Below are 18,692 nucleotides of genomic sequence, written 5' to 3'. Positions count from 1 at the left end.
GTACCACGTAATAGAAAGCGTTCTCACCTCCACTGAATTACAATTAAAATAACCCCCAGCCAAGCGATAGCGAAGCCTTCACACACTCCGATAGCGAAGGCCTATCAACATGATCGGATCTGGCTCGCTCTCATAGGCCAGGAGGGGATCACGTGATTTGTGATCTATATGACGTAAGACATACCACATATGTTAAAATACTGAAAGGTTAGTCTCCAGTGAAGACCTGACCGTTGGGAAATATTTGTCTTACTGCATATGAAATACTTCTCACATATTACGACTGACTTTAGTGAGCATGACCATTCCTGCAGATATCTGCCGCCGAGAGTAGGCACCCGAGAACACCCATTCAGTGGGCACAGGAATTAGTAAACAATGCCCAGGCCGCAGCAATGCCTGCTTTTGAGTTTTGCTGTGAGGCCTTTTACAGCACTCTCAAAGTTGAAAATCTCCGGTTAGTAAGGAGGAGTCTCATCCTCACCTGTGAATGTCGTAGCAACTCCAGTGCCACAATTGTGCTGGAATATGTTCCTTAAAAGCAAACTTTGTGGCTTAGGGGCTCTCTACCAACCACGTACATTATCTTAGAGAAGATAAAGCGAACAGAATGATAAGTCATGTTCATGTGTAGCTACGCACACGCTCCCCGCCTGTGTCCTGTTCTGTTCATCTCTACATTTGTCTCTTTCCTTTATTGTTTCTTTTTAATCGTGAGAAGCCGCAGCGTCAGATGCTCCGGAGGAGACCTCATGCACAGAAGACCTGTGCGTGTCTCATAAGTGTACACAAAAAGAATAAATTTCCTTATTTGTGACCATTTGTTTTTGTATGCTCATTCGCCAAGGGATGTAGGAACGCTATGTACGAGAATTCTAATGCTGTAATGCTCTATTTAGAGACATCTGTTGTTCATGAAAAATGCCATGCCGTAAGCTTTCATCTTGCACTGTTTCGCAAAGTCCCGAAACTTCAGCATGTGTAAGAAGCTCGACCCTTGCCCATCTCTCGCTATTTCGTGAGCGCAAGTACTGCGTAGTGCTCGTTCAATAAATCAACGGAGCCATAATATCTCCTGGTTTGCAGGCTGGCTGAGAGGGAGGAGGCAGCCATCATTCCGCTGCTCACCTCTGGCTACAACAGGGTGAGTTTTCGCGAGCTCGCTCCGAAGGTAGTCAACGCTTCCGTGCTGATGAGAACTTATACTATTGTATGACTGTGAGCAGACATGCAACGGGTGGCACTCCGTCCGCAGTGGTTCCTGGAGTCGTGCTCTCCGGGCGTCTGCCTGAACGAGATGGTCCAGATCGAACACAACGACCTAGTCAATCTGTGGAAGCTCATGGCCTCGGAGGCACTCTTCTCCGCGCTGCAGTCTGTTCGAGACGGAGTCATTGTCGCCGGGCCCAAGCACGAAATTCAGGTGGAGATTTATTGTTGTAGCCTTCCCTCTTCGAGATCCTTTCCTAATACATGAAAAACGCGGGAACTGTCACGCGATGGGACATATCGGCCCTAATTTTGCAAAGAGGAAATGATACATTTTTGGTGGAGCCACTCATTTGGAATTTGGGGATCCTCACGTGAATTGATTTCGACCCGTAGAATCCTTGATTTTTCAAGCTGGCCTCATTGTCGCATATTTGTTACAACAGTGTGGAGTTCGACCGCAATTCTTCTAGTGACCTAGCCTTTTAACAGAGCATTGTCCAAGCATCTGAAACCTTAATCCCTCATCGATAGTGTTCTCAAACCTGCTGGCTAGTTATTTAAGATGCATGACTGACCTTCAACTCCCGCTGCAGCGCACTGGGTCCAGTATTTAACGGGCCGCTCTGGCTTCACGAAACCAGGCCTCCGTTACTCCCTGTAGCTTCACAGTGCTGCTATTTTATTGGGTGTGGTTGTAAACAATAGAGATGACTAAAGAAAGTGTTTATTCCTTGGAATCTGTTTTACAATATTAGGTGATCGTACCAATGCTGAAGGCAGCAAACGAAAAGACGGGTGTAGCAAACTCTTTATTGGACTGAATTGTGCCCTCAAAATAATTTAGCAACTTTGAGGCGGCGATAACACCAGACGTGCCCGCTGGTCGTCGAAGTACGAATGCCTGTTGCGCTCGTCGGCGCTGATTATAAGTCTGCGAAGAAACGTTCAGAAACGCTCAAAAGGTGACTAGAACAGCATGGAACGTCGTGGAAACAGACGCGAGTAGGTGGAATCATTCGAGGTACATCTCGGCGCCTCTTGCGAGACAAAGAAAATGATAAAGCCACGTCTCGGTAACACTGAGCGTAAATAAACAAAATCTTTCTGTGCGGTACATGCAAGGTGATAAGGCCGCACACCAGCTGCTGCTAGTAGCAGAAAATAAAGGTAACAAGGGTTTGTGGCCATTTTCACTGGCGTAGAATTGTTCCTTATGTGCACGCGACGTTTCCAGGTATTCTTCTCGCGGGAACGCAAGAAAAAACAATTATGGCGCGGTAGTGCACTCTACTGCGGCATTTTATAGTCAGAAAGGACTAGAATCTACACAGGGGTTGGACCATTAGTCTTTCACCAAGAGAACAACCCCTGGTTCTTTAAACATGAAGTTTGGAAGAAATGCCAGCCTCAGCTTCAGCACGGATAACTTGTTCTCCGTGAGGCCCAAGTGTGCAATTAATACCGTTTTCCACAGTGTGCGGACGTTTCGGGATTTTGCACAGTTCATGAACAATGCTGCCGAGAAGCTGGTGGGCTACTCCGTGGAGGAAATTCTGGGCATGGACGCCCAGGAGCTTCACCGCAGGGACTCGCTGAACGCTGACGTCGCCGACAGCATCAGCACGCAGCTGGAGAAGGGCAGGGAGTGGGAGGGCACCCTATTTCACAGGCGCAAGAGTGGAGAGTGCGTCCCCGTGGTCAGCAAGATCACCCCTGTGGACATAAACACCATCGGGTAACCACTGCTTCGAAAAATTACATTATCTGCTAATTTACTTCGTCGCAAATTTGTATGTCGCTACGATTAGCCTTCGGTTTATTTAGTGTGTGCATATGCAGTCCGTGTCGTGTGAAAGATATCGATGACCTTGAACCAACATGTAGGCCCAACATGTAGGCCGAGAGATATTAAACATATTACGCAACAAATGTCAATTTTTTCTGCACAATTTGGCTGCCCCTTTTCATTCTCATAGCTTGTCCACAGTGTCAGTGACCGAGAGCCGCTGGCTGCTGAGAAATGTTGACAGCAAACTCTATGCGAAGCTCCATCTAGTGATGAGCAGAGGGTGTGCGACTCTTAAGCGGATTACTGGTTATTGCTCTCTCGCAGGAGGCCTGACTACGTTGTGTACGTGAAGCAATACCCTTTCTTCATGGACAAGCCGTTCCCGCCAGATGGCGGTAAGCTCCTAGGCGTGCACAATGTGCATACTCAGTCAGCTTCGCAATGCGGCGGTATATATAAACGAGAAAGCATGGCACCACGGTACTGGTCATGGCGATTAGTAAGAAACAGATGGAGCACCGCTTGGCTGGAGACTGTCAATAACTAAGTTCACGACTAGTTGATATGGGTATCATTGACGGTAGTGTACAGTCGGCGCCAGCCTTCTGTACAGCACTCGAAATACTACAATTCCTTCGTTCCGGACAATGTGCTCGCGCTGACCTTCGCAGGCGTGTGGGAATATACTTCCGTACAAGCGTTGTCTTTAGAAAGTGCGACGGAGTGCTGATTTTTATGCAGGTATGTGCGCCGATCGAGCGCTCTACACAAGGGTGACGCAGACTGCACCCTTCCCGAAAACCTGCTTAATCCTTCGATGCCTACGGCTGCCCTGATAATACCTTATGCGTACCTGATAGCAAGCTGATTGGTATGATTTCTAAAGTTCTGAGCGTCCCCCTTTCTCTCTCTCACACACACGCACACTCACATGCACACGCACACGCGCACACGCGCGCGCGCGCGCACACACACACACACACACACACACACACACACACACACACACACACACACACACACACACACACACACACACACACACACACACACACACACACACACACACACACACACACACACACACACACACACACACACACACACACACACACACACACACACACACACACACACACACACACACACACACACACACACACACACACGCACACACACACACACACACACACACTCTCTTGATAGGAAGAATTGTTTAGAAGCGAAATAATGCTACAGATCGGAAGCTTATAAAATTTATATCAATATAATATAAAATATCGTGCAATACTCCAGTTTCCTCAGAGTTACATAGGAATATATTGGAATAACCCCCCATTAGATTTCCACGGAAAATCTCGAAATACTTAATTTCTCATTGAGAGCGCAGGAGGAACTCTAGAAGCAACATTTTGCACGCATCGAAAGCTTAGACCTTTTTTTTTGTCAATGTGATCATAAAGGTATTGCACAGTAATCTTTAGTTGCCTTTTAAATAATTACAAACACACCATTTTATCCTAGTGGAAATCCTAATTATAATGGGAGCCCAGAACAAAAGAAGGCAGAATACTGGTACGCATCGAAAGCTTTGACCATTTCTTTTAATATTGTTACATTAGGCGGTGCATGCACTGATATGCGCATAAGGAAGGAAGAAGAAGAATCTCGTGAGTTTTGGAGAAGACGACGTTCGAACAGTGTCGGCTGGTGCCTGCAGAGAACGCCTGTTTTTTTGAAAGCTTTGTCTTCGTGTCCGCGGTCTGCAATCCCAAGGTGAACTACCCCGTACGTAACACCTTGGTGGAGGCGCTTTCGATCCCCCTTGCCACAGCTACTCGTTTTTGCGTGCCAGAAACCTGGATTTGCGCAGTGGACGCCATCTCCCTGAGCTCACCCCACCGACTGCCACAGTAAGCGCGGCATCCCAGGACGAATCAAACGCTACTGAAACTCCAGCTGCCCCCATGGTCTTAACCAAAATCCGCCATCCGCCAATTTTTAACGGCGAAGACAAGAAGGATGTTGAAGATTGGCTCGATGAATACGAAAGGTGCAGCAAGAATAACCGGTGGGATGCTAGCATAATGCTTGCAAACATCTCCTATCTAGCGGGAACGGCGAAGACCTGGTTTACCAATCACGAACAGGAGATGCCTACTTGGGACATCTGCAAGCAATAACTTCAGGACTTGTTCGGCAAGCCAATTGGGCGAGCTCTTGCAGCCAAAAACCTGGCTACTCGTGCTCAATCATCAACCGAATCATACCTCGCCTACATACAGGACGTCCTCGCCCTATGTCGAAAGGTGAGCACCTCCATGACCGAAGCTGATAAGGTGGGCCATATGCTAAAGGGTATCGCTAATGACGCATTCAATATACTTCTCTGCAAAGACTGCTCTACGGTGGACTCAGTTCTGCAAGTGTGTCGCCGTTTCGAACAGCGAAGCAGCGCCACATCATCCATCGGTTTGAGCGCCTTCCTAACACGGCGACTACATCCTCATGTGACGATCTCTCCACTTTGTAGCAGTCCAAGTCAAAATAACCTCACTACCATCGTCCGCAGGGAAATCGAGGCCTTGACTCCTGTTACACTTACATCACCTCCTGCAGAGGCAATAGCTATGATACAGGCTGTTGTCCGCCAACAATTCGCGAATGTGGGCCTCGTTTCCAATCCTACCACGCCACCCCCTGCACAACAGCCCCTGCACCCTGCACCATCTGCACCACAGCCAATACCAGTGGTTGCTACTGCTACCACAAACCCGCCCTACACACCGCGCTGCCCCGCCCGCAATCCTGCGGAGTGGCGCACATCTGACGACAGGCCTATTTGCTTCGTCTGCTGTCGGGCTGGCCTTACGTCCCGCTATTGAAGCAGCCACCCGGCTCCCCACTCTCGCTCCTATTACAGCCCTGTCCGCCATGACTATTATGCGCCACGGATCGTTTGTCACCCCAGCACAGCTTCGTACCGAGAAAATTGTGCAAGCCCGTCATCCTAGCCTTTCGCCATCGATACAAGCCCACCGTTCCCGGTCACCTACTCCTCGCCGCAGCTTGTCCCCAACGTACCAAGGCCCCTACTCGGGAAACTAGGCAACGCAGATCCCAGACGTGACGCTGCGTTACCAACCCCGTCAGCCAACTGTGTTTCGACCATCGCATCACGCCGCAACCTGATCAGTGTCCTCGTAGATAGAGTCCCTGTGCCCTCTCTCATTGACACTGGAGCCCATATTTCAGTCCTTAGTTTGTCGTTCCGCTAGAGCCTCAATAAAGTTCTTACGCCCGCTGACACCTCTACAGTTCGTGTTGCTGGTGGAAACACTTTTACCATCAGGGGAATGTGCACTGCGCGCGATAGCATTGCCGGCCACCACGTCCCTGTGCTCTTCGCCGTCCTTACTACTTGTCCTCAAGACGTCATTTTAGGCTTAGACTTTTTAACAGCCCATTCCGCTCTCATTGACTATTCCTCCGAACTTATGCGTCTAGCCCTGCCCAATTTTGTGTTCACAACCCTAGTGCTGACCATTCCCAGCCTCGCCTCCGCTCCAGTACGTTTACTCGCCTACCTCCCGAGGCGGCAGTATATGTGCCCATGTCACCTTTTCTCTCCCTTCATGACGGCGACTAAGTTGTCAACCCCATCACCGACGTCACTCAACAGCGCAACATCGTCCTACCTCATAACATTGTACACGTCGAGAATAACCTCACCTACATTCCCGTACTCAACTTCAGCGTGTCTTCGCACGTTCTCCCGGAGGGCATTTTTCTTGCCGAGCTGTCACCTTTGTTCAGATTTACTATTTCTGCAGGGCTGTCCAACCGTCACGCTGAGGTACCTGCACAACCTGTCCCGTCATATAGTCCACAGGACCGCATCTCAGCCATGGTTGCCTCTGACCTGCGTTCCGAATATGCCAGTGCCTTTGCCGGCCTTTTGCGGTCATACAGCGACATCTTTGATTTCGGTCACGGATCCCTGGGCCAAACGTCCGTCGTCACACATCGCATCGATACTGGAGATGCCCGCCCTGTTCACCGACGGCCTTAAAGAGTTGCTCTTTCCAAACGCCGGATCATTCAGGAAGAAGTGGAGAAAATGTTGGCCAGCGAGATTACTGAGCCGTCGAGCAGCCCCTGGGCGTCTCCGGTGGTACTCGTCAAAAAGAAAGACAACAGCTGGAGGTTTTGCGTAGATTATCAACACCTAAACAAGATAACAAAAACGTGTACCCTCTTCCTAGTATCGATGACGCCCTCGACTGCCTGCATGGTGCCAACTACTTCTCCTCGATCGATTTCCGTTCTGGATATTGGCAGATTTTTGCTGACGAAAGAGATCGTGAGAAGACGGCTTTTGTCACTCCGGATGGCCTCTACCAATTCAAGGTGATGCCTTTCGGCTTATGTAATGCCCCTGCGACCTTCAAGGGCATGATGGACTCCTTATTACGCGGGTTCAAATGGACCACGCGTCTGTGCTACCTCGATGATGTCATCGTATTTTCATCAACCTTTGAGGGTCACCTCCATCGTGTTTCGGCTTTTCTTGGCGCCTTACGACGAGCTGGCCTTCAGCTGAACTCCAAGAAGTGTAGCTTTGGCCGCCGGGAACTAAATATCCTAGGACATTTGGCCAACATCCATGGCATCCAGCCGGACCCCGACAAAATTCGCGCTGTAAGTGGTTTTTCTATACTGAAATCAAGTAGCGACGTGCGTAGCTTCCTTGTACTTCATATTTCCGGCGATTTGTACCAAACTTCGCGGAAATCGCCCGTCCACTCGCGCAGCTTCTGAAAAAAGACGTCTCCTTTTCCTGGGGCCACGAACAATCGTCTGCCTTCGCCGCTCTTATTGCCCACCTTACCGGTCCGCCAGTGTTGGCTCACTTCAATCCGTCAGTGCCCACAGACGTACGCACCGACGCGAGTGCTCATGGAATTGGTGCCGTTCTCGCACAACGTCAGCTTGGTTCCCCTCGCGTCATCGCCTATGCCAGCCGACTCCTCTCTGCGGCCGAACAGAATTATTCTATCACTGAACGTGAGTGCTGAGCCCTAGTCTGAGCCATTACGAAGTTCTTCCCTACTTGTATGGTTCTTCCCTACTTGTATGGGTGGCCATTCACAGTAGTCACTGACCACCACGTATTTTGTTGGCTTTCTACACTCAAAGACCCTATTGGCCGCTTTGGACGCTGGGCCTTGCGCCTTCAAGAGTACGATTATTTCGTAGTTTTATAAGTCTGTCCAGTTGCATCGAGATGCCGATTGCCTGTCCCGTCATACAGTCGACCCGCCAAGCCAACCTGAATGTGACAATGACGCTTGCGTGCTCTCTATTTCTGACTTTTCTAACATTCGCTGTGAGCAACGCCAGGACCCTCAGCTTCGCGAAATTATCCATCGCCTCAGCGCCGATCGCCATGACCCTTCCCTTCGTTTGTGCTCCACGATGACACCTTATACCGTCACAATATGCGACCTGATGGCCTCGGCCTTCTACTAGTAGTCCCTCAGCACCTACGCAAAGCCGTACTTGAACAGCTTCACAATGTTCCCACAGCGGGTCTTCTAGGCGTCTCTCGCACATACGACAGTGTGCGCCATCGGTTCTTTTGGCCAGGCCTTTACCTCGCAGTCCGCCGCTACGTGGCTGCTTGTGACCGCTGTCAACGCCGGAAAAAGCCATCAGTTTTACCAGCTGGACTCCTGCAGCTGATCGACATCCCCATGGACCCATTTTCTCGAGTGGGTCTGGATCTTCTAGGGCTTTTCCCACTGTCCGCATCGGGGAACAAATGGATTGCGGTGGCCACTAATTGCACCACACGCTACGCAGTCACACGAGCAATACCAACCAGTTGTGCTGCTGCTTTCCTCTTCAACGACGTTATACTCGTCCATGGAGCTCCCCGCCAACTGCTCACCGACCGTGGCCGTAGCTTTCTTGCGCGTATAGTCGACGAGATCCTACGGTTGTGCAACGTTCGTCATTCTTTCACGACTGCCTACCATCCACAGATGAACGGGTATACCGAACGCCTTAACCGGACACTGACTGACATACTGTCTATGTACGTTTCTGATGACCACCGCGACTGGGACATAACGCTGTCATTTGTGACATTTGCACATAATTCGTCGCGTCACAACACTACCGGCTACTCCCCCTTCTATCTTCTATGCGGCCGTAAACCTCAGCTTCCTTTTGACAGCCTGCTCCCTTCTGTAGCCACTGCCAGCTCATATGCTCGTGACGCCATAGCCCGAGCTGACGCTGCCCTCGTTGTTGCTCGCAACCGACTCGCAGCCTCCCAGCACTCCTAGAATCGTCGCTATGATTCCTGTCAACGCAACATCCAGTATTCTTGCGGCTCTCTCGTGCTGCTTTGGACCTCATCTCGCCGCGTTGGCCTCTCAGAAAGACTTTCGCCCCGTTATACAGGACCCTACTGTATTTTCGACAAGTGACTCCAGTGACAAACGAAATTGCGCCCTTGCATCCCGCACGCCCTTCTTCTACACCCCGCACCGAGACGGTCCATGTTGCACGCCTCAAGCCGTACTACACGGACCCTGGTTTGGACGCTAATACGCACAGCGACGGTGCTTTTCAGCCGGCGGGGTAGTGTTACATTAGGCGGTGCATGCACTGATATGCGCATAAGGAAGGAAGAAGAAAAATCTCGTGAGTTTTGGAAAGACGACGTTCGGGCAGTGTCGGCTGGTGCCTGCAGAGAAGGTCTGTATTTTGAAAGCCTTGTCTTCCGTGTCCGCGGTCTGCAATCCCAAGCTGAACTACCCCGTAACAATATGTTCATAAAGACATTTAAAAATGTTCTACAGCTGCCTTACAATAACTTTCAAATACGCAGCCCATTGGTTCTTTGTGGCAGTTCCAGGTACTGTGAGCGGAGGAGAAGCTTCAGAAGCAAATGTTTGTCGTGCACCGGCAACTTAGAGCATTCTCATCAGCATGTTCGATAACTGTATCTTACAATATCCAACAGTTGCCCCACAACTGAAAGAATTCTGAATTTGTCTTAAAGGTGGAGTTTAGTGTCATTAAAAAGTTATTTGGCGAGTTTAAGACGGAGATTTGGCAAAAGTGTCTTCGTGGGGCTTTATAGAAAATATGAATAAACTTACACGTCTTTTTTCAAACTGCTTTGTTTTCTAAACAGGTGCGGGGAAAAATGGCTAGAAGTATAAATTTTTTGCTCTAATTAAAAGAGTTTAACCCTAACGCAGCCTTATTCACTCTACCAACAGTTGGTATGAACAGGCGACAGTCATTCGCGAAGTCCAACCTGATGGCGATTGAAGCGCCCATAACTAAGGTAAGTTCCCTGACTCATCCATCTTAGCGGCATTTAAGTGCAAAACTGAAGGGATTTTAAAATTCAACCAAATTAAAGGAGCGAATGTGTGAAGGCTAAGGTTAATTCATGAGTCGTTTTGCGCTAGCATTAAAATGCACGACGTAATCGCTAAATAAAAAAATTCGGTGTTCAGGCTTCTCCGCAGTACACGGTGAAAAGTGGGGACACCAGTGATGACGTCATCACTAGAGATAATGCATTTCCAACGCCTAAAAGTTTGCTCTAATGAAGAACACCAACGCCAACGAAGGTAAAGGTCGCTAGGCGTCGTTTGGCGGCATCGGGCGAGTCGCAGAACGAATTGGAAGAAAGATGTTGAAACTCTGTCACCCATAATGACGTCACTGTATAGTTTCATCACACTACTGCAATACTCTGAGGAGAAGCCTGAGAGTTGTCGCAAATTTTATAGCAGTCATAACTTTATATGATAGCGCAAAACCATTTCATGAGCTTAGTCTACAACTTTGATATATTCTAATGCGCGCATCTCGGGAAATTGTCCAAAAAGCATTCGAGCTTCTTTCAGCGCATGTGGTTATTTAGATGAAACCGCTCAGCTGCTTTACATGCTACACGACGGCCTTACAGGCAGACATTTCAATAACAATATGGATGTATTCAACTGTACATATGGCGCTAAGCTTCTTTGCACATCGCTGAAATCCCGCTCAGAAAGAAAGAAACGCGCAACGAAGCTATAATAGGAAGACTTCAGAGGTTGATTCTCTGCTCTGGGCGCAGGTCCTGAACATGCTGATGGCGGCCCAAGAGAACAACCTGCCGCCAGCAGCGGCTCAGCAGCTCGAGCGCGTGGTCGACATCCTCCGCTCCACCGAACTGTACAGCCCGGAAATGGGCGTCGCCCAGGCGAAAGCCGATGAGCAGCAGCAAGCATTGGACCAAGTTCCGCCATTAGCCAACGTACGCTTTTCTTCGTCCGTGCCAAGCTTTTTGCTCTCGTGCGAAACTACGCTTTTCCAGTACTAACGAGATGTTTACACACTCGCGTTTCTAGTAACATTTTGTTACAGCGCTCTCCTAATATATATTGTCACGTGGTGGTGACAAGGTAGATGACACAAATGAAGAGCCGGTGATTGCACTGAAGAAACTCTTTATTGGGCTGACTTGCGCCCGCAAACGAACTAAGCAACTCGGCGGCGGCGATAGCAACAAACATGCTGGTCGGTCGTCGAATAAAGAATGCCCGTCGCACTCGTCAACGCTCAATTTAAAGGCTGCTCAAAACAATCTAGATAACGTCGCAAACTGCTAGTAGCACAACCAGGAACATTGTAGAAACGTACGCGAGTGATCGGAATCTTCGAGACAGATCTCGGCGCACCGTTCGCGACAAAGAAAATGATAACGCGTCGTATCACGACAACAAGCATGAACAAACACGGGGTACAGAATTGATAAGTGCGCCAGAATAACAATGATAAGGCCGCATGCCAGCGGCTGTCGAACAGGAACAAATAAAGATTCAAACAGTTCGCGGCAATATCGTACAGCTGCCGTGATCGATCAACGCAAGGCGACGAGCAGAGATGACATGCATGCTCTCGAACATTATCGAAGGGAACAAAATGTAGCGCACCAAGACAAGGACAGAGAAAGAAGACACACATAGCGCTGTGTGTGTCTTCTTTCTCTGTCCTTGTCTTGGTGCGCTACATTTTGTTCCCTTCGATCATGTACCAACAAGCCCAAGTATCTACCCTTAAGAAACATTAGCCCGATGCCGCTTCTGGGACCAGTGATTTCCCAGCGTCCTTGAGTTATTTTGCTATGTTAAGGTGACGCCTGCCATTTCAAATAAAAACACAGCCAACGTTAAGTGGTTGAACCTACAATGCCTTTACGCACCCGACAAATGGTATCAGTGCTGAGTAGACGACTTGAGATAAAAAAAAAAATACGTAGGACACCATTGCTTCATTTGTAATGCGCATGTGTGTATCATTCGCCTGTACCCGATGAGACTGTCTCAAAGGCGAAAGCCTTTCTTCGCTCATGGTGGAAATCTCGTATGCGCGAGGTCTGTTCGCGAGAGCTGTCTGCGAGATTCTGTGAGATGTGTTCTCCTTGTCTAGCCTTCCTGTCGTCTCCATGACAACGTAGGGGACGCGATGACGAGCGACACTGTACCACCAACCCCACAATTGCAGGTGCACTTCAACGAACGCGAACCCACTGGCCTTACTAGCAAATGCTATACAAGAGGCGCGCGATCTACCATGTGCAGCACGACGATCAGGCTTTCGCATTTCTCCATACAGATTCTGCCGTGCTCTCGGAATTTTGGTAGGCAGCAGCTTGCTCGTGAGTTATCCCCCGCATATCTTCAAAAAAGCCTCAGCGCAGTACCGTTCGATGGTACTGTACTCGTATCTTGTTCTTGGGCGATACCGCTTCATTTGAGAGTAGCAGCTACGTCGCTAATGGAGCCATTTTGTGGTAATGGCTTTCTTGGAACATATTCTTGAAATCTGAGCGATGTCGTCTGTTAGGTTAAAAATGTTTTTACATGCTAGTGAAATACCCAACGTCGTTTACTTTTAGGCGGCTCTCAGTCTCGAGTACCGACTGACATCCACGGTACACCTGAAGGAAATACTGTGATAGGAAAAATATTATCTTGAGCGATGGAGGTTTGATGACATTTCGCAGTTCCCGTGCTAGGAAGCCGTTTCTCAATACGAGCGCACTGTTTTACCGCGCAGATCTCGCAGAGGCCAACAGGTGTTCGGCGGCTGTCCCACGAGGTGATGCTGAGAAGAGGTAGAGTGCTTCTTTTGTCCCCGTGCAATGTTTCGCTTGCACCATTGGAGGACACCATCTTCGCACTTCGGTGGGCCCATGATTGTGTCGCATGCAGTGAGCCCGGCGAGCCCGGTGGCTGTTGGCCTGGTTCCAAACCTGGACAATGCACCAACCAGAATCGCAGAGCTCCTGGCGACGGACGTCAAGTGGGAATTTGACATCATCGAGCTGGAGGGGCTTTCGGGACGAAGGTGTGTACTGGTACAAAAGGGAGGCTTGCCAGCAAAGCACCGTTTAATGATTGCGTTCCCCACACGCTTCCAGGTGTCCATCAGCAATACTTAAAGGAACAAAACGAAATTAGACTTATCTGGGCCACACTTGTCGCTACTTTCCTGTTAATGACGCAGACCAGCTCATTGTAACAAACTATATCAATAAAAAAATGACTTACCTAACTAAACCACAGCCGTGGCCTAGTGGTTATGGTGCCCGTCTCGGCTGCGGGAGGTGGCTGACTCGAAACCCCAGCCGGAAATCAGCAGGTAGAAATAGGTACAAGTCTTTCCCGGTCTGGTACCTGACTTTCTTAGGAATGCGCACTTGGAAGAAGCTCCGGAAACCCAGCTGCGCCCATATCGGGCCAAAACCCTGTTTCGAACGACCCTCGTAGTCTGCCAAGGTGGTTCGCTGTATTGGTTCTCACAGTGAACATCCGAAACACGCCCAGCGTTAGCTTCAGTCAGAAATAAAAAGGGCCCACATACGAGCTTCAACCGTATGAAGCGAATTTAAAAGTTGGTTGGACACGGAAATAATAACTGGCCCGCCAGCGCAGCTGTTTGGCGCGAGGCCCTTTTCCCAAGAATTTCACCCCAGTGGAGCAGAGCACCAAGCTGAGGGAAATTTTTACCCATTGGAAGACTGTTGGGTACTCGGTGGCATCAGATATCAAACTCAGTACCTCTCGAATACGAGGCGGATGCTCTACCACAAGGACATCGCTTCGGTGGCCGAACATAAAACTGAAGCTATATTATGCTTCAGGCCTTATTAAAATCGTATTTTACTACGTAAAGGGACGAAATATCGCTTCAGTAGATGCGAGAAAACGTTTTACTCACAAGGACACGAGATTTGATTGTGTTATTGCAGCACTGTGTGAAATAGGCTTCAATTCTCGTTTGGGCTCTATGCACACTCAAGACGAAAATGAAATTTCATGCCCCGCCGAAGGAGTGGTTAGGGCGCTCAACTACTGTACTCAAGGATGCGGGATCTAATCCCGACCGTGGCGCCGCTTTTCGATGGAGTCGCAAAGTAAGGCCTCCATGTGCGGCACAATGTCGGTGCACGTTAAAGAGCACCAGATAGCTGAAATTTCCAGAGCCCTTCAATGCTGCTTCTCTCGCCGACTGGTTAGTTTTGGGACGTTAAACCCCACAAACCAAACCAAATTTCATGCCTCTCTGAAAAAAGCGACAAGAATGAAATATTGCGGTCCCTTAACGTCTGATGTAAAGTAATATTATTGTGGGCAGCACAGTGACCGTGATGAGCTTTGCTATCACATGCGAATTCGTACCGAAGCGGGTGGCAGAGAAGTGGCTGGCAATCACTCGGTAAGAGAAAAGCCGCATGATGGCATTTCCCGCAGGCCGCTGATCTGGCTGGGGATGTCCCTCTTCGCTAAGATGAACGTGCATGCCAGCCTGGACTGCGACGACGCCACCATGCGCAACTGGCTGCAGCTCGTCGAGTCGCACTACCTGGACAACCCGTACCACAACTCGACGCACGCCGGAGACGTCATGCAGGCAACCGCCTACTTCCTGCTAAAGCTGCGAAAGAAGGTGCACCACTCGAACAGCTCTTCACAGAATACTATGTGTGGGACCTAATTAGGTACTTTTCAGAGATAGTCGTGCAGCTTTTTAGAACGTTGCTAAGTACAACGATTCGTTAACATTTTCTTTTGCCTAGCTTCGACCACGCCGCGGTGGCTCAATGGTTACTGTCCTCGATTGCTGATACCTAGAGCGAACGCTCAGACCCGACAATGGCGGCCTCGTTTAGATGTAAGCGGAGACACAATGAGGAAGTGTATTGTGAGATTCAGTGCACGTTAAAAACACACCTGTGTTCGAACTTATGCTAGAGCCCGCCACTATAGAGCTTCGTTCATCACCTCGCTTTCGAACGTCAAACCCCATGAAAACAGTATTTCTGCCTTAGAACATTTTGCATTGTGGCTTCACATCAAGGAAGCGCATGCGAACAAAGTTGTTTTGATCGAACTATGGGGTGAGCACTCTTGTGAGAAATTTTTTGCAGGCGGTAATGGGCAGCAAAACACGTTTGTAAAAGGTAGAAAATAGTTGGATGCAACCCATGCTGTTGCGATCAAGCGAGGAATCTTTTAATAATGGGAAATCTATATAAAATATGCCATTTGACGTGTCGTGGAACCAACTCGCTCGTCTGTTTCCCACGTTCGCGTGTTTTCAACAAGGAGGCGACGAATCGCATTTACTCCCCAGAGGGCGCCACGGCGTTAAAAATCACAGGTGGTTAAAATAATCCGGAGCCCTTCACTACACCGGCTTTCATATCAAATGTGAAACTTTGGGACGTTAATCTGCGCATACCATATTATCCGGTTATCGCGGAATACAGCTCCTTGTTAGCTGTCTGTTCTCATCTGAACATAGTGTTAATATAACAACCTGCTCTACACTGTGACAGACAGTAGATATACTTTAATCTCCAATTATCTGCTTAGTACGCAAAACTATGGCAAACGTTTTTGGTGGGAAAACCATAGGGCGCAAAACGGACCTTTTTCCTTGCTTCTCTTAAAATGTTTTTTTTTTTCTATTTCGTTCAACAGCGACTGTGACCAAGGGAGGGCTAAGGAGACATCTGATTAACATTACTTGTAGCATGCCATCGTAGCATGCATTCAAATGCAGGCTACCAAGGTAAACCGAGAAGTGTGTTCAGTTATGGCATTTATGTAAGGAAGCTGGCCAGGCACCTAGGGTTAGCATGCAGATATGACACAAGCTCATGCTGGCGCTTGTTGATGGTTGTTTTAGGGAAGTGGACGTAATGATAAATTATGTGCGTACTAAGCCTATTGAGCCTTTCCAAATACAAGGCACTTACCCAGTCTGAACGAACTGTTGCAGCCACTAGTGAAGAAATGCTTGTCTTGGGGTCTGTCCGCAGGAGATCTTTGACCCACTGGACGAGACCATCTGTCTCATATCTGCCGTGGTGCATGATATCGAACACCCCGGAAAGTCGAGCCCGTTCCTCTGCAACTCGGACCACGAGCTGGCCATCCTCTACAATGACCGGTGTGTAAGCGGGCGCTAATCGCGCCTGTAAACTTGTCCATTAATAACCGCCTGTGCTTGAATGCAAGATAACGTCTTGAAAGACTGCTCGAATAGGATAGGAAGCTACTTTGCAGGCATTAATTTAGTATTTTAGACCATTTCAGCATTGGCGTTCTTTGAATAGAGTAAATATACTATGCCTATTTACTGAAGAAATGGAACATGATAATAAGGTTATGACACGATTGATCACTAGACGCAGATGTGGTAAGAAGGCAGAGAAAAAAGAGGTAAGCATCAGTGGCATTGTCTTGCCTTCGAGAGAAACCGTAGTCACAGAAAGGTTTTTAAATATAATAATAATAATAATAATAATAATAATAATAATAATAATAATAATAATAATAATAATAATAATAATAATAATAATAATAATAATAATAATAATAATAATAATAATAATAATAATAATAATAATAATCAATCAATCAATCAATCTTTATTTAATGTGCGCAGGAACAACCATGTGGTCTTTGTGCTGCAGCACAAAAAAAAAAAAAATGAAAAAGCACAAACATGTTTACACACACAGAGAGAACACAAAAAAAAGAAATAAATAATACATGAAATGAAACTGAGACGAAAAGTATCACGGAAATTAAGCAAACAATGAGTATCATCACTTATATACACAGTGAGAGAATTTTTTAGCACACCAGGAAATAAAGAAGAAAAAAAAAAAGAACGGTAGGTAGAAGAGAAAAAAAAAAAAAAACAGATGACTGACATTGATTATAGTAATATAGAAATATACATAAAATAAACAACCATTCCAGGCGCAACAAGTGCATGGTACTTAAAACACAGGCTAGAAATACAGAATAATACAATAAAGAAGTAAAATTGAACAAGGGACAGTAAGATTCGAATATAAAGTTTAAAGTTGAAATATAAGCAAGAAACGGATAAAAAGTAGTTCAAGATACAGACAGCATTGAACAGGAGAAAAAGCAAAAAGTGAAGTAAATACAATTTAAGGCTAGAAAGTGGGAGTTATATGTGATAAAGTACTATTTAGAATACAACGCTACGAACATCCAATGTAAATGAACAGAGCGAGTTTTGGAAGATGTCAAGGTGAGGACAAAAAGAGTTAAATAACCACTGCATCCTGTCCAGAGGGGAGTGGGAATGAAGAGGAGAAACCTGAAATGGTCTGAATTCCCTCATGCTCTTTCGCGGAACGCGCAGTAGGATGTACTCTAAGAGCTGAGGGCACATAATGTGGCCATGAAGGAGTTTGTACAGAAATATGATATCAAGTCTGATACGACGGCAGTGAAGGGAAGGAAGATTCAGATGGGCGCTCCTGGTGGAGCGAGAGGGGGAAGTTGCGAAAGGAAAGCGATAATGAAATATCCGTAAAAATTTTTTTTGTACTCTGTCAGCCTTGTTCAAGTTCGATTTGCAAGTGCCATTCCAAACAACCGACGCATACTCCAAGACCGGGAGGCATATGGACAGGTACAGTTTTAGGAACGGAAGTGGAGTATGGAACTCTCTCGAAAGTCTGCAAACGAATCCGAGTGTGCGCATAGCCCGCTGAGCAATGCGTTTAGTGTGAGAGGAGAAGCTGAGGGTGCGGTCAAAAAGTACACCAAGGTCATTAATTTCATCAACCCTATCCAACAGCACAGAATTGACAGAATAATGGTAGAGAAAGCTATGTGTTTTACGAGTAAAGGACACAACCCTAGTTTTGGAAGAATTGAGGGTAAGTCGATTCATCGCACACCAATCAGAAAAAGCAGATATGTCCGATTGCAACAACACGCAATCTTGAAAAGAATGTATTACCTTGAATATTTTTATATCATCAGCATAAAGAAGAAACGAGGAGTTCTTTATCGCCGAGGAAACATCATTAATAAAAACGGAGAAGAGAAGCGGGCCTAGTACTGAACCTTGAGGAACTCCGCTCGTTGCAGGGTAAACGAAAGAAGTCTGTCCATTGACACTGACAAAGCAGAAGCGATCAAGGAGATAGTTGCGTAGGAGGGCTACGAGAGAGACTTCAACGCCAGAGAGTAGAAGTTTTTCAAGAAGTAGTGAGTGAGTAACAACGTCGAAAGCTTTGCTCATATCACAGTACACAGTGTCAACCTGACCC

The 18,692-nt window shown here is 47.6% G+C and overlaps 1 protein-coding gene across 1 annotated transcript in view; it reads left to right on the top strand.

Annotated features, from left to right (window-relative positions):
• Nucleotides 1-18,692, top strand: part of LOC146197807 (high affinity cAMP-specific and IBMX-insensitive 3',5'-cyclic phosphodiesterase 8B-like) — a 53,323-nt gene that overhangs the window by 14,782 nt on the left and 19,849 nt on the right. The window contains exons 5-14 of the mRNA XM_084591815.1: nucleotides 1,087-1,144; nucleotides 1,256-1,423; nucleotides 2,715-2,947; nucleotides 3,326-3,396; nucleotides 10,300-10,367; nucleotides 11,154-11,333; nucleotides 13,139-13,196; nucleotides 13,294-13,429; nucleotides 14,836-15,031; nucleotides 16,410-16,540. Coding sequence (XP_084447941.1) covers nucleotides 1,087-1,144; nucleotides 1,256-1,423; nucleotides 2,715-2,947; nucleotides 3,326-3,396; nucleotides 10,300-10,367; nucleotides 11,154-11,333; nucleotides 13,139-13,196; nucleotides 13,294-13,429; nucleotides 14,836-15,031; nucleotides 16,410-16,540 — 1,299 coding nt within the window. The remainder of the gene's footprint in view (nucleotides 1-1,086; nucleotides 1,145-1,255; nucleotides 1,424-2,714; nucleotides 2,948-3,325; nucleotides 3,397-10,299; nucleotides 10,368-11,153; nucleotides 11,334-13,138; nucleotides 13,197-13,293; nucleotides 13,430-14,835; nucleotides 15,032-16,409; nucleotides 16,541-18,692) is intronic.

This window comes from Amblyomma maculatum, chromosome 2 (assembly GCF_055883805.1).
Source record: "Amblyomma maculatum isolate TAMU_Amacu chromosome 2, ASM5588380v1, whole genome shotgun sequence".
Classification (NCBI taxonomy): Eukaryota; Metazoa; Arthropoda; class Arachnida; order Ixodida; family Ixodidae; genus Amblyomma; species Amblyomma maculatum.
Note: the sequence above shows the minus strand (reverse complement) of the source record. Positions and strands in the feature narration are given on the sequence as shown.